The following is a 17003-nucleotide window of genomic DNA, read 5'->3' as shown; positions in this document are numbered from 1 at the left end:
GCACAACCCTAGTTTTAACCCAATCCCGAGTTAGGAAGGAAAAATATTTTCTTATAAGAATAAAATATTTTTTAGTAGTTGGTGAGTAAGAAAATATTTTCAGAAAAATATCTTATAATAATGTTGGTAAATCAAATAATATTTTGTTTTAACGTATAATAAATTTCTTACTCCATAAATAATGATACTTAAAAATAATAGATGAAATCGTACCACATAGATAAAAAATCAAAATAATTGTCAAATAAATTAACATCACTCAATAGCTACTAATATTGCTTAAAGCGAAAGTCATAATGCGGAAACTTAAAAGTTCGATTTAAATTTTGTGGCATACTTATAAACTATTAGTAATAGCTCTCTAGATAAATTTTAACGCAAAATACTATCAAATTGGAAACTCTATTATTAATCTCTTAAATAAATATTTAAAGAAAAATATTTTCATTCAAAAAAACAAAACACTTAAAAGAATTTATTCCGAATAAAACATTTTTATTCCTAACAAACACACATTTGCAAATTGACGCATGCCGACGGCGTTCCCGGCAGTGTAGAGTGTAGACAAGCAAAGCCGCATCAGCACTCAGCCCCACACAAAAGAGTAACAATATTCCCATCTCCTTCTCTCTCCAATATATAAACCAAAACCCTCAACTGCCGCCGCAGGGTTTCTCTCCTCCACAGCCACCTTCCCCTTTCAGCTCCCAAAGTTCCAACAAACTCTCTCTCTCTCTCTCTCTCCCTCTCTCTGTCTCTCTCTCTCACACACACACACACGCCAAGGGATCGAAGAGAGAGTGAGTTCAATTATGGCTCAGTCACTTGAGCTACTACTGATTCAATTTTTGATGCCTGACAATGACGCCAGAAGACAAGCCGAGGACCAAATAAAACGTTTAGCCAAGGATCCTCAAGTGGTTCCATCACTGATTCACCATCTCCGCACCGCCAAAACGCCTAACGTTCGTCAGCTTGCGGCGGTTCTCCTCCGTAAGAAAATCACTGGCCACTGGGCTAAGTTATCCCCTCAACTTCGCCAGCTTGTGAAACAGTCCCTAATTGAGAGCATCACCATGGAACACAGGTCCTTTGATTCATTTCTCTCACTTTTTAAGTATCAAAATTGCAACTTTATTTGCCGCTACTAATTTGGTAGGCCGCTGCTATATAGGTTTACATGCATGTTTGTATCCACATTTTGTTTTAAAAAAATCACTGTGTTATTACTTTATGAGGTCTGCTGGATTAGAATTTTAGTACAATTCTCCATTATAGATTATAACACATGTACTGTTAACTGTTGGTAATCTGTGTTCGAAACCAGAAAATCAGAGAAGTAAAGAAATGTTAGTTCAATAAACAAAACATAAAATAATTTCCCAGCCCACAAGTTGCTTAAGGAATTTAATCCCCTCACTGGATTACTTACTCCCAGGATGGAACAGAAAAACTATTCTGTAATACTGGCAATCGTAACAAACGGAGCAAATCACACTTTGACACTTTATTTATTTGGAAAAATAATGAAACAATGTAGAAAAAAGGGAGGAAGTTTTCAGATTTTCCATGTCTGAAAAGTGAGGCTAAGTCTCTAAATTTATAGACAATGAAAGGGTGAGATGAAGAGGTGCAATTCAAAAGGTGCCTCTTCCATTTCCCATTCACACCCATTCACGAAACCTAACATTAACTGTATACAAGGTTTGCAGAATCAAGAGATTCTTTGTTGAGCTTTTTGTTCATTTTCTTACTGATGAAGTCGATTTTTGTTATCTGATTATTCTCGTAGTAATGGATGGTAGAGTCACTGATTTGTCAAGTAAGCTGATTGAGTTAGAATTGTACTTTCTGTAGTCAGTTTGTTCTTGTAATAATTTACTCGATGATATATGTGTGTGTGAAAAGAATTTAGAGCACGGCCTTTGTTTTTGTGTTCATTCTAGTTTTTCTATGGAGATGCATTGAATTCCTTTACCTAGCCGCTGTTATTCCACCTCTATGTGGATAATATTCGTGGAAGCTAGGAAAGATGATACTTTGCCTGCTACTGATCTGTTGTGATGCTCATTTTGCAGTCCTCCGGTGAGGCGAGCTAGTGCAAATGTGATCAGTATCGTTGCAAAGTATGCGGTTCCAGCTGGAGAGTGGTCAGATTTGTTGCCATTTTTGTTCCAGTGCAGTCAAAGTGCACAAGAAGATCATAGAGAGGTATGCTTTAGATGAACACTTGATTTATGCACTTTCTTTTTCAATTACAAATGCAGCTTCAGGGCTTTCGTAAATGAAAAGCTTCATACATGCTACTTGAGATTTGAGACTATGAAAATTTGTTTGTTGGTAGCTTATATTCATCCAGTGGTGATTTGCGGCCAGCGGTAAGACAGCGTTGCGATTAACTGCAACCACTTATGCTAGTGCAAGACACTTACTGCACTTTCTTTTCGATCTTCGGATGGAAAAACTACAAAGTGAAGCAACTTATACCCAAAAATCTTAGAAGAATTAACCTAAATAGCCGCCTATCCGACCGTTTAAACTAAAAATAACCAGCAGATGTATAATGTATATAAAATATGTGTATAACCGTGTAAAATCAGTGTACAATCTATGTATACCGGCTGAGAAAAGTAAACAGTGAATCCTGCCGGCTTTTGTGTAAAGATCCCAAAATCTTAATTGCTTTATACCAATAAAATTCCTTGCAATTACTGAGTTTTATCTTTCCAATCAGTTATAGAAGTATGATGATATCCTTTGGTCACAATTTGCATTAACCATTTGTAGATTTCAATTGTAAGTGTAAACACCCCTACCCTCTGGAAAAAGTACTTAATTTTCCCCTCAAACTGAATTCTGATGCAACTTCATTCTGAAAATTCAAAGTGTTTGGGAGTTTCAGCATACCGTTAAACTTGTTTTCTGTATTCATGTAATACTAAGGTAGAATGCCTGTAAACCTTTGTCAGTTCCTTTTGGAGTTCCAAATGAGGAGCAGTTGGTGGAATTAATGAAAAAAGAGGCTCGATGAAGTGGGGATGGGGCGCTTCAATTGGGAAGTGAGAATAAGCAAACAGAATGAAACTGTCAGTACTTGACAGACCAAAAGAATTGAGTCATCTCAATTCTCAAGTTTGTACCTTTTGAATTCGATCTTCCATGATCAAGGTTTTTAGTTAAAAATCCTCTTCCTTTAGCCATTTTAACTGTTGACATGACCTCTTTTGGAGTGACTGATGACCTCAACTATAAAACCTGAGCATCAGTTAATTGTTAATCGATGTAAAGAAAATGTTGCTTTCATCAATCTTCACCTCCCCTGGATTGGAATAACAGGTGCATGAGTGCATCCTCAGACAATCATATTGTCTCCCTCTGTTCCATGTTCTGCAATCACATGTAGGATTACCCAGTTTAGTGGACTAATGGGTGGTTTCCTTGTTTTGATTATGCAAGGTGGCTTTGATTCTTTTCAGTTCCTTGACTGAAACTATTGGGAATTCTTTTCAACCATATTTTGCCGATTTGCAATCATTGCTGCTCAAGTGCCTTCAAGACGAAACAAGTAACCGTGTCAGAGTTGCAGCTCTCAAGTAAATTTTGTTTGAAAATCTTTAGAACTTCCTCGATCACGAAATTATGTTTTATAATTCTTAATTAAATCATGTAAACAGGGCAGTTGGATCTTTTCTAGAGTTTACTCATGATGAGGCAGAAGTGGTGAGTGTGTTTTGTTCATTATGCTATCTTATGACTCGTGCAGCTTTCATGTTTCCAGTCATTGTAAAGTTTTTCTTCAAATATTGTTAGAGTCAACTTGGTGTAGAGACGGACAGTGGGTGAAATTGTTGGGATCACATGAAAAAATTTCAAAGTCTTGAGAAGAATTGACAATGCCTGTTAAGTTTTAAATATCTTAACTGCCATCTGCCTGAAAATGTGGCTGCTCCTCTTTCCTTCATGCAGGTCAAGTTTCGAGAGTTTATTCCCAGCATTTTGAATGTGTCAAGGCAGTGTCTTGCTTCAGGCGACGAAGATGTTGCTGTGCTTGCTTTTGAAATATTTGATGAGCTAATAGAATCTCCGGCACCTCTACTTGGGGATTCAGTTAAAGCAATAGTGCAGTTTTCTCTCGAAGTTTGCTCAAGTCCTAATTTGGACTCGAACACTCGCCATCAGGTAGGAGCATGATGTGGTTACAGTTTAGTTAGTCTGTTGGTACTTGAATGTTGTGATGTTGTCATGATGTTTTTGCCTGTTCGTCGTCTATTACTTGGACGTGTGATGTTCTCAAGTGTTTTTCTTTGAATTGTTCATTTTTTCAGGCTATTCAAATAATCTCGTGGCTAGCGAAGTACAAGTCAAATTCTCTTAAAAAGTACAAACTAGTCACACCAATTTTGCAAGTTATGTGTCCATTGCTTGCTGAATCTACAGACAGGGATGAAGACGATGACCTTGCTCCAGATCGAGCTGCTGCAGAAGTAATTGATACCATGGCTCTGAATTTGTCTAAACATGTGTTCCCACCTGTTCTTGAGTTTGCTTCTTTAAGCAGTCAAAGTCCCAATGGGAAGTTTCGGGAAGCTTCTGTTACTGCTCTAGGTGTTGTATCTGAGGGTTGTTTGGAGCTCATGAAGAATAAACTGGAACCAGTTCTCCACATTGTGTTGGGAGCTCTGGGAGATCCTGAACAAATGGTGAGAGGAGCTGCTTCGTTTGCCTTGGGCCAATTTGCTGAGCATCTGCAGCCTGAGATAGTTTCTCACTATGAAAGTGTCCTCCCTTGCATTTTAAATGCCTTGGAGGATGTATCTGATGAAGTTAAGGTGCGGACGTGCTAAGACATAGATAAGTCCTGTTGGTGCTGTTTCTATTTCTTCAAAATGGTTTCTGTTCCTGTGCAGGAAAAGTCTTACTATGCATTGGCTGCATTTTGTGAGAACATGGGTGAAGAAATTCTTCCTTTCCTGGATCCATTGATGGGAAAATTACTTGGTGCCCTCCAGAGTAGCCCTCGTAATTTGCAGGAGACTTGCATGGTAAGTGTCCTTTTAGATACTTCAAGAACAGCATTTTGAAGTTGCATCACCTTCTGACCTCTTTTCTTCTTTTATTGCAGTCTGCTATTGGGTCAGTTGCATCAGCTGCTGAACAAGCATTTGTTCCCTATGCTGAAAGAGTTCTAGAGTTGATGAAAGTTTTCATGGTGCTTACCAATGATGAAGACCTCCGTTCACGAGCTAGGGCTACTGAATTGGTTGGGATAGTTGCAATGTCTGTTGGCAGGATAAAGATGGAACCAGTTTTGCCGCCTTTCATTGAAGCTGCAATTTCAGTAAGAAACTTTATAAGCTCTTCACAATTTGGGTTTCTAGTCAAATTACAAACAATTCTTGATAGGTTTTGATGCTATCAGGGCTTCGGTTTGGAGTTTAGTGAGCTTCGTGAATACACTCATGGTTTCTTTAGCAATGTAGCAGAAATTTTAGATGATGGATTTGCTCAGGTATCACAATGTCTTGGATCTTTATACTTTTAAACATGCCGTGTTTTCTTCTATAACTTCCTCTTTTGAAACAGTACCTTCCACATGTTGTTCCTTTGGCATTCACCTCCTGCAACCTAGATGATGGTTCTGCTGTTGATATTGATGATTCCGATGAAGATGAAAATATTCATGGATTTGGCGGTGTGTCATCCGATGATGAAGCGCATGATGAACCTAGAGTTCGTAATATTAGTATAAGGACTGGTGTACTCGATGAAAAGGCAGCTGCAACTCAAGCCCTTGGCTTATTTGCTTTACATACAAAGGGTTCCTATGCACCGTATCCTTTTCTCAATATGTATAAATTTACAAAATCTCATCTCGTTTGACATCGATGCTAATGGTTATTTGGATTCCTTAATGTAACTCAAGCTACTTGGAAGAGTCATTGAAGATTTTAGTGAGGCATTCTAGCTACTTCCATGAGGACGTACGAATGCAAGCCATTATTTCTCTCAAATGTGAGTAGTAATGGGCTGCTTGAGCCAGCTTAATGTTGGCATTCTGTTGCATTGCTTGACCTGGGGCATATATGTTTGTATTGGATAACATGTCAATCTATCTGTAGCTATTTCATGTGTTGTTAGAATCTTGATTTTAAGAGTCTCTTGAGTCTTGATATCTATATGCAATTAAGTTAGCAGGATCTAGAGATATATAAAACACAGCGGAATATCCTCTTGTGCTACAATTTCAAAGTAAAATAGGGACATGAAAAAGGCCTAATTGTTATTGAGGATTGTCTGACACCCTACCATTGAGTTTCTTTCCCGTGTCCCCCTCTGTTACTTCTTTTTTCACTTTCCTGTTTTAGCTATGCCCTTATGAGCTCTATCCCTATTTAAATAGGCTCTACATCTCTCTACTTCTTTGACCAGTTTAGAGTGTCAGTTTACGAAGTGAAATATTAGTCAAACAGTGTACGTATTGCTCCAGTCAGTGTGTTACACGTCACACCTCAAAGACAACATAGAATTTTGCCAACTAATGTATTACATCTTTGTCCGTATGATTTTAGTGAAATGAGATTATGAGTTATTTTGCTTGAAGCTAAGGTGAAGTGGAGATTACCTCGGCACTTGGCAACCTAGGCTAACGATATGAACTCTTTTTAGTGTTTACGCCATTAAGACACATTTGTTCAACAAAATATCTGAAAGTACTCTATTTAGTCTTGTTCATGGCTGGTGCCTCAGCTTAAATACAATGACAAAAAAGGGTTCGAACCCCATAGTTTCCTCCTTGCTGAACTGATTTTCTCATATTCATATATTATGAGGCGGGTCAGAGCATCTTGCTCTGTTGTCATTCTTTGAAAATTTGTAGTTTCACTTCTTGAGGTTTATCTGAGAAAGTATTCTTGAGGTTTATGAATACAATACAAGTGAAGGTCAAGTGGAATAAATAAATCCTCGTGAATCTTGATGTCTGATACTGGTTTTATATATGATGTGGTAATTTCTAGTTTTTTTCAAAAGTACTACTACAAGCTAGCCCGTAAGTGCTCTTTTCTGGATCTGTTTGCTTGCAGATATTCTGATAGCTACACAAGCAGCCCTCCAAGGTCATAATGTGAGTAATGATCTATCTTTCCTTTATCACTGTACTTAGTTTATCATTTATCTTTTCTTCTATTGGCATTTCTTTTAATTTATGGATTTCTTGTTTGTCTGTGGTCAAAGTTAGCTGAAGATTTGGGTGACTTATCAGTTATTCTTACATAGTGCCAGAGGTTTTTGTGCCGTAAGCTTGAGACATGTCATACTGTCACGACCCAAAATCTAGCCATGGTTGTGATGGCGCCTATCGTGTTACAACGCAAGCCTACTTCCCAAAATATTACTACTAAACCGATTATAAGAATTTAATAAAACATTTCAACATTTAAATTTTTCATTAACTAAATCAACTCTAAATATAATATAGAAAAATACGGAAACGAGCCCCAAACATCGGGGTGTCACTAAGTCATGAGCGTCTAAAACTATAAACTAAGATATATAAATTGTCTAACTGTCCAAAAGAAGAAATGACAAAAGGAGTAACAAGGTCCTGCGGACGCTAGCAACTACCTTGCAATCTCCACAGATAGCCGGCCTGAACTCAACGATCGCCGTGCTCTAACTCACCTGAATCTGCACATAAAGTGCAGGGTGTAGTATGAGTACAACCACCTCAGCAAGTAACAGAAATAACTAAGGAACTGAGCAGTAGTGACGAGCTAAGTAAAATAGTCCAATTATTTATTTTCACAATTTAAAAATAAACAGAAATAAACAGGTAAATTCCATAACTCAGTAAATGCCACAAAGAAGTTTAACAGATAAATGCAGCAACAACACAAATAATTACAACCTCACAGTAGTGTCACTCATCACTCGCACTCAACACTCAACACTCTGCGCTCATTGGGGGTGTGTACAGACTCCGGAGGGGCTCCCAAAGCCCAAGCGCTAAGCACGGACAACTCACGTGCTATCATATCAATACCTGGATCCGCACGGTCAACTCACGTGCTACGCGGACAACTCACGCGCTATGGTATCAATACCCGGACCCGCACGGTCAACTCACGTGCTACACGGACAACTCACGCGCTATGGTATTAATATCCTCACAACCAGGCCCTCGGCCTCACTCAATCATGTACCTTACTAGCCTCACCATCATCAATAAATAAGGGAACACAGCCCACGTCAAGTATCACAGCATATTAGCAAATAATAGAGACCGAGGTAAATATGTACAATAATTTCTATGACTGAGTACAAATAATGTGAGCATGAATAAATCCTAAGCATGTTCTCTAACATGAAGGCAGACAAGTTCAACAACAAGTAACTACGAAAACACAGATGATGGCCATGAGGCCTCACGGGACGGACCAAGTCTCAATCCCTCGAGGTACACACCCACACGCCCGTCACCTAGCGTGCGTATCACCTCCAAACAGTCACACGATATCAAATTCTCCGGGTTTATACCCTCAAAGCCAGAGTTAAAACTGTTACTTACCTTAACAACGTAAAATCCTACTCTGGGATGCCCTCGTCTCTGGATTCGGTCTCCAAAAGCTCCAAATCTAACCATAATCAGATTAATACTATCAACATAGGCTAATGAATCGAATTCCACAATATAAACTATAAAATATGCCAAAAATCCGAAACCGGCCAAAACCGGCCCCGGGCCCACGTCTCGGAACCATTCAACAATGGCAAAATCAAAACCCTCGTCCTCTCCTGAGTCTAACCATATAAAATTTATCAAAATCGGATTCTGTTTGGTCCCTCAAATCCCAACCTATAACTCTCCAAAACTCAAGCCCTAACTCCTTCAATTTCACTTTGAAATCATCAATCAAATCCCAAAAACGAAGATGGATTCATGAAATATAACCAAAATCGAGTAGAGAATACTTACCCCAATCCTTATGGTGAAAATCGCCCCCAAAATCGCCCAAATCCGAGTTCCCCAACTCAAAATATGACCGAATGAACAAACCCTCGTTTTATATATTTTTTTGTCGGTTATTCTGCCTCGTTTCTCGTGCCAAACGATCCCGAAACTCGCTTTTTATGCCTTCAATGGATTCCTTGTGAAATTCTAGTCTAAGTTAGGCTTTTGAATCACTCAATTTGACCTTATAATGAATGAGATATGTTGGTTTCAAACTTTCAATATTTGCAAATGGTGCATATTTTTAATTACGAATTCAGTGGCAATTTTGTAATTATTCTGAAAAAAATCTGGCAACCTAATTCTTAGTAAAATGACCCTAAAATCTCATACGATGTCCAAATTCGACGATTCTTTTTACTACAGGTACGTAATTACGATACGGATCTAATGCTTCAATCAAAAAAGAAATCGGAGCTCATTTGTTCAATATGATATTATTTATGCTTGAAGAAACGGCGTCGAAACATAAGAAAAACGAGCGCAACACAACCCAAACCTATCCGAAACTCACCCTCGGCCCTCGGGACCTCAACCAATAATTCCAACAAGTCATATATCACTACCTGAACTTAGTCGAACCTCCGGAACACCCAAAACAACACCAAAACACCAAATCAACCTCGGATTCAAGCCTAAGAACTTTTTAACTTCCAACTTTCGCCAATTCAAGCCTAATTCTACCACAGACCTCCAAATTACATTCCGGACACACTTCTAAGTCTAAAATCACCCAATGAGTTCGTTTATTCATAAGTCAACTTCCGGTTGACTTTTCTAACTTAGCTTTCTAACTAAGGGACTAAGTGTTCATTTCACTCCAAAACTACTCCGGACCCAAACCTACCAACTCGATGCAACTCAACACAGCTGAACAACACATAAAGAAGCAGAAATGGGGAAACAGGGCTATAACTCTCGGAACGACGGGTCGTTACACATACTTTTCTGAGTTTCTTCGATGTGAACTTCTTTGAGTTTTGAGCTTGAGCAGGCTTTTCTCCTTGCTAGTCCTGGATTGGAACTGAGGGGTTATCCAGACCATAAAGTTTTAACAAGAAAACCCATGAGGCTCAACAAAGTTCTTAGGGATCTATATGTGGTTAGTGTGTATTGGTGGAATGCTCCAATTATTTTATAGCTCTCTCTTTAAGGCCTTTACACCAAAAATAAAACATTTAGGTATGATTCAATATCCTCATATGTAGACAGATAGCTGAATATTTACATTGACTTACAGTAGTGTAACCATATCCCTTGACTGTAGTCTCGTCCAATGCTTTTAAGCTACATTTATGTAAGATAATATGTAGGAGACGTTGCCACTTCTTGACCTGAATGTGAAGAAAAAATAACAAAGTGACATTCCTTTTGATGGGGACCATTGCGTAAACATTTATTTTCACATAAGACATACAAAGTCTCTTTCAGTAGGTGAAACTTCAATAACTGTTATAAGAAAATGTGTAAGTTGAGGCATTACGTGGCTACTTTTTGTGGCAATGCTATTAAATCTGGAGTGATGCTGTTAAAAGTTTTTAGTAGAATATGCATCAAGTCCTGATTAAAAATAAACATTTGAAAACTCATATATAGGTTGAGCCATTGAAGTAGTTGTGCTACCCTAGGCTGAAGTAACACATCTTTGGATTTAATTATGATATCTATTTAAGCTTTCAATGAAATTGGTAACATATTGAATTGTTGATATTGTTAAAGTTAGTGTTATAACGCGTATCAAGTTCTGTTTAAAAGTAAACAACCGAAAACTAATATATAGGTCAAACCATTGAAGTAGTAGGGTTAAGATTGTGCTGTCCTAACATGAGGTCACACATTTTAAGATTTAATTATCATGTCCATTTAGACTTTCAGTGAAATTAGAACATATTATAATATTTCTGATGTTGATGACTGCTTCATCTTTCCCCCCCTCTTTGGCAGGAGGGAATGACAAAGATAAAGGAAGTTCTTGGTAAGATTTATCTTCTGCGTGTTGGTCATAATCTGTGGAATAAATCTATCATCTTGGTATTTACAAATGTTTTGTTTTGCAGATACTGTGATGAAAATTTACATAAAGACAATGACTGAAGATGACGATAAAGAAGTTGTTGCACAAGCTTGTATGGCTGTTGCTGACATCATGAAGGATTTTGGTTACATGGCTGTTGAGCCCTGTAAGCGTGCACATTTTGGTTCCTTTAATTCTCCAGGCATTAAAATGAAATTCAGGATTAATGAACTTGCTTTCCCCGTCTTTATAGATATCACTCAGCTTGTTGAGGCCACTTCAGTTCTATTACGTGAACAGTCTGCTTGTCAGCTCGTAGAATCAGATAGTGAGGCTGATGACGACGACACTGAACATGACGAAGTGCTAATGGATGCTGTTTCTGATCTCCTCCCTGCATTTGCAAAGGCCATGGGTTCCCATTTTGCTCCCATCTTTTCAACACTGTTCAATCCTTTGATGAAATTTGCAGTAAGTTTTGGATGCTCCCCTATACAATATTTTTTTGGTCATAGGCCTTCAAACTCTCATCTCATGTTTTTTCTATCCTTTGCCTTAGAGATTAGCTTTAGTCGCAGTGTTTAATGTCATAACCCATGCAATTGCAGAAAGCATCACGCCCACCACAAGATCGGACCATGGTCGTTGCAACCCTTGCAGAAGTTGCTCAACACATGGGTGCTCCAATTGGCGGCTATATTGATGTAAAATTTTGGAAAAAAACTAGTTAATTGGTTCTTTTGGTTCTAACTCTCCAATACAGACGCACACACTTTCAATAGTTCTGCAACTGAATTGGAGAACACTAATCATATTTCAGGCTGTGATGTCCCTGGTTCTTAAAGAATTAGCATCAGCAGATGCTACAAACCGAAGGAATGCAGCATTTTGTGTTGGCGAGTTGTGCAAAAATGGTGGTGATGCTGCTTTGAAGTATACTTTCATATGCACACCTTGTTTATCTATCTCCTTCTGTTCCTAATGTGTTCCGAGTTTGTGGGGTTGCATCCACTGATTTATTTACCATCTGCCTTCTTCGTTGGTACATCGTATATCTAATTTATTCATTTTATTCTAGATATTATGGGGATGCCTTACGGGGCCTTTACCCATTATTTGGCGAATCTGAGCCAGATAATGCGGTGAGAGACAATGCTGCTGGTGCGGTGGCGAGGATGATAATGGTCCATCCAGAGACAATCCCACTGAATCAGGTATGCAGATTGACCTTTATCGTTTTTGGTTTTGAAAGTTTCCCTCTATTTGTATGGGCGTTATTTGATGTTGTACTTTCTTTAGGTGCTACCTGTTTTCTTGAAAGCTCTTCCTCTAAAAGAAGATCACGAGGAATCCATGGCAGTCTACAGTTGCATATACCATCTTGTTTTGTCATCTAACTCTCAGGTATTTTGTGTCTCATCTTATCTGTCACATTAATTATCATTCTTGTTTTCTTATGTCTCCATCCTCTGTGGAATTTAACATTAGACACTTCTTTCCTTCTGCTTTGTTCTCTTGTGAATATGCAGATCCTATCTTTGGTTCCAGAGTTGGTAAATGTTTTTGCCCAGGTTGCCATGTCATCTGTGGAAACCCCAGAAGTCAAGGCTAATGTTGGAAGAGCATTTTCTCACCTAATTTCAGTTTATGGTCAACAAATGCAGCCTCTTTTGAGTAATCTTTCACCTGCACATGCTAATGCCCTTGCAACTATTGCACCTCAGAGCTGACATGTAAAGAGCCTTATGGGAGAGCAGTTTTCTTTATCAGCTTATTCTTTGGATACTCATCCATGGTGGAAGAGCAGCTAATTAGGCTGATCACTTCCAGGTATATACTATATAGTCTTATCCAGACTATTGCTATCATTCTTCCTCGCAACTAAAGATGCTACATTACATGTCACGCAATGCCATCTCAACGGGCAATTCATGTCATTTTAATTCAATTGTCTTTATGCTTTAAGAAACCTGATATATCCGTAGTTCCTTATTCATCTTTACCTTTATCATCTACCTTACTGGTGATTTCTTTCATTTTTAGAAATAATATTTATGTTTTATTTTTGTGTGATTTCTTCACTTCAATAAAAAAAATGTTTCATTTTTTGTATGCGTGTATAAACAACTTACTCATATTTGTCTCCTTTATCCTAAAACTTCGCCCAAAACAATTACACACTTAATTTAGTCTCTGCCTCTGAATACCCAATTGAAGTTGGCTCTTGATAGCCAAGTTGAGAGGTAATAGCGATTTAAAACAAGCTTGATTATGCATCTTTAACCTCAATACCTCATAATTCCTTACACTGAACTTTAGTAGGCATTTACGTGTAGTGTTCCATACTTCGAACAAGTCATAAATGGACAATTATTTCTATTTTCTTTGTCTTTTTAAAGGTATTTTGCTCAGAATTTTCATAATTTTGTGTTTTTTGCAGGTTTGTGCTTGTTTTATTTGTGGTCGGGTGTCAAAATTTTCCATGGAGATGCAATGTCTTCCATTTTGACATATTCTATTGAAGAGTGTCTTGTCTTTCTACTTTCGGGGTGATGGGATGGAGGAGAAGTGGGGGAGGGGTTTGGGGTAGTTCTGTCATATATAGATGGTGTTATTTATAGGTTATAAGGTGTCAAAGAAAAAATTAGGAAAAGAAAAGGTGCTGGAAGTTATGTTGTGTGAGGTTTTCGTTACATAGTATTTTTTGTTTATTTTCCTCAAAAAAGTTCAGTGTATATCCACAATTCTTTTGTTGTTTGAAGGCGGGGTTTACTGTGTAATTTATGACTTCTATTTTTGGAATGAAACTTTGTCATATTGTGTGTTCACATTAGAGGTAGATTTTGAAGATATTTCAGGACTGGATCTGCCAGTTAAGCTTATTGGGATGATTAAATTTTCCTTCTTTTATTTTCCTGTCTGAAGTTGCAATAGTAAATCATCACGAAATCTTTTTGTTAAGATGATTTCCCCCCTACCCCCCCCCCCCAGTTCTTACAATATCAAGCTCGAAATACTAAATATCAACCAAAGATTTCACGTTTTAACTGATTATCATAGTATTTCTTATCATTATTTTATTTGTCTTTGTTTGTACTGCTAAAAGTTTACGTAGTTCATCATGGTAGGGAAAAATCCGTGATCCAATGAACAAAGCGAATATGGCTTTATTTCTTTTATGGTTCCAGGCCAAGGTGCTGTAAATTATATTCTTTGTTTAATTAATATTTAATTAAGTAATCTATATCTATATCAATCTATATCTATATTATATTAAAAGCATGAACTCCTAAACTAAAAAGCTAAGTTACTTATTTACCCTTCTAAAAATTTAATTATCCTACTTATTTAAACTAATTTATACTAATAAATATTTAAACAAAATAGGTCAATTTAGTACTCTGTTGTAACCAAGCTTCCTGAAGAAAGCTTATTCATGTTGGACTTCACCATAAATATGTTTATATATTTAGTACTCTATTGGAAATAAGCCTCATGAAGAAGTTTATCATTTCGGCACTCCGTTGTGGATAAATATTATTTCTGTAGAAGATTATCTATAACTTGTACAATAACAACTTACAAGAAGCTTACACAACAGCTTGCAGTAGGAGCTTAAAAGCAGCTTATACAGCAGCTTACAGAGAAGCTTCTTTTCTTTTATAAATAGAAGAGATTTCAGTTCATTATGTACATGAGTTTGAAGTTAAATAATATATCAGTTTTTCTCTATACTTATCTTTACTTTACGGTCTTTATTTTATAACACGTTATCAGCACGAGACTCTACCGTATCGAGCACTTACGGTTGAGTATAAGAAGTAATTCAAAGTCACAACAAAGAAGGAAACATATATGAGGCGCATGGCTACTTGTTTGGCAGCAGATGGAATTGTGATCAACATGGTTGTTGGAGGCGAAGTTGTTACTCTCAAAAGCATTGAAGAAAATAGTGGCTTCTCATAGCGGAAATGCCCATCAATATTTTTGAGATGCCGTGAAGGGATGAGGCCCTGCAAATGTCATCTAAATACATAAGATTCCAAGTAATTAGTGTTCATTTCCGATGTAAGGCGACGCTCTTACATCCGTGGTCAGATCTTGTTCATTCGGAGCATCATAAGGCAGATTATATCCTTGAGGTGGTGAGTTTTTCTTCTTGGCAGTAGTGATGTAGATATCACTTACATCTGGAGTGGCCAAATTTGGGTAATTTAATTTGAGCCTTTTGCTTATATTTTAATATCTTTATCATCGCTTGCTTGGTTATACGTTACGTATACAGTACCTATTTTGGAATTTATTTTCATCCTTATTATTTTAATAAAGGATTACAAAGTGGATAACATTGTTAGATCCACTTAAACTCCAGTAGAGTTTGCAAGAAATATACAACCACCAGAAGTAGTTATGTTTTGTATATCTCATTGTAACTAAATTTTGTTAACCACCAGAAGTGGTATATGCTCATAACCACCAGAAGTGATAATTTAGGTTTTCTATGGTTACAATTAAAGATAAGCTAGAGAAATATTCTCTATATTACATGCACACCTCGATTTGTTCCTAAAGTAGTAAATATTTTAAAAGAGGTTGAAGCATCATAATTTGATGTGATTAATGCGCGTTCAGATAATTATGTTTCGTTCCCTGAAAGATGAGAACTTTTGATAAATATTAATCCATTCTCCGAAATGAATGTGACAATATTAATAAAGCTCATAAATATAAGCACGCTCTTGATGTAAATATATTACAATTTATCTTCAGAGGAGGTAATATGATTGAGAGAATGTATACTCAATATTTCGTATTTTAAATTTGCTCCTGAAGAAGTAACACAATTGAAATTTTCTCCTAAAGTAGGAAAATATTATGAAGAGGTGTTTTCTTGTGCTTATATAATTATTTTATATTGTTTATTTGATTATGATTTTCTCTCATGATACCAGAAGTGCCTGAGCTATATTTGATAGTACAAAATGTATCAACAACTCCTGAAGAGCTAACTGATTCTCTAGAAAACACATGACACCAGTAGTGTCTGATAAATATTAGATTGTGGATAATAAATGAAGAATTTTGAAGATCTTATATACAAATATGTCATTCATATTATATGATTATGGTCAAAACATATGTTGTAGTAAACCTGAAGTTTACTAATACAAATGGCTATCATATTGAGACTACAAATGATTGGAAGATTGAAAATCTTCATGTTTTCACAATCATAGGGGGGGTAAAATAATACGTATGTGAGAAGTTACCCGCCTTATTCTTCAATTTGTACTATATCATGTATCACAATAAACCAGAAGTTTACTAGTGCAAAAGCAGTTACAGTAAATTAGAAGTTTTACTGAAGCAAAAGTAGCTATAGTAAATCAGAAATCGCCGATACAAAAGTAGCCACAGTAAATCAGAAGTTTACTGCAAAAGTTTATGCCATAGTAAACCAGCAGTTTACTAAGAGATAGCACATGTCATGATAAACTTGAAGTTTTCATTTGCCATTTTTAAATGAGCTATTTGAGAATTCAGATAAGCATATACTGAAGAACTAGAAGATTCTTCAAGAATTCTCTTGTGTTGCTTGTTCTCATAATAAATTGATTATACCAGCTAAAGTTGGGACTAAGATTCCTGAATTCTGGAATATATAAAAGGTGAATATGGGCTCATTCACCTATCATGTGAACCACTTATAGATGCATATATGAGATGGTTACATGTGTGTGTATTGTCAACCTGCAGTTTGGCATTTGAAATTGCTTTTCTCTATTAAGAGCATAATTTTCAGATTATGAAATCAAGATAGTTCATCTTGATGATACTGGTTTATATCCAAGCAAGTTTAGCATTGAATACCTCCTATTAATGGCTAAACTATTGCTTATGAGAACAAAGCTTCATGTGTTTGGTCTAAGATTTTTTAAATTGCATACATGAGCACTTGTATGCATCAGACCAACAATA

The 17003-nt window shown here is 36.8% G+C and overlaps 1 protein-coding gene across 1 annotated transcript; it reads left to right on the top strand.

Moving 5' to 3' along the window:
• Positions 1-497: 497 nt before the first annotated feature.
• LOC107830495 (putative importin subunit beta-4) lies at positions 498-13839 on the top strand. The gene is made up of 21 exons (XM_075238670.1): positions 498-1087; positions 2079-2211; positions 3457-3593; positions 3675-3720; positions 3967-4179; positions 4326-4829; positions 4908-5042; positions 5123-5338; positions 5420-5509; positions 5584-5831; positions 5924-6012; positions 7083-7123; positions 10955-10985; positions 11068-11190; positions 11278-11495; positions 11633-11728; positions 11845-11957; positions 12103-12238; positions 12324-12428; positions 12554-12854; positions 13465-13839. The coding sequence occupies exons 1-20, from the start codon at positions 813-815 to the stop codon at positions 12752-12754; spliced, it is 3150 nt and encodes a 1049-aa protein (XP_075094771.1). The 5' UTR covers positions 498-812; the 3' UTR covers positions 12755-12854; positions 13465-13839.
• Positions 13840-17003: the final 3164 nt, after the last annotated feature.

The sequence above is a fragment of the Nicotiana tabacum genome, chromosome 19 (assembly GCF_000715075.1).
Source record: "Nicotiana tabacum cultivar K326 chromosome 19, ASM71507v2, whole genome shotgun sequence".
Taxonomy (NCBI): domain Eukaryota; kingdom Viridiplantae; phylum Streptophyta; class Magnoliopsida; order Solanales; family Solanaceae; genus Nicotiana; species Nicotiana tabacum.
Note: the sequence above shows the minus strand (reverse complement) of the source record. Positions and strands in the feature narration are given on the sequence as shown.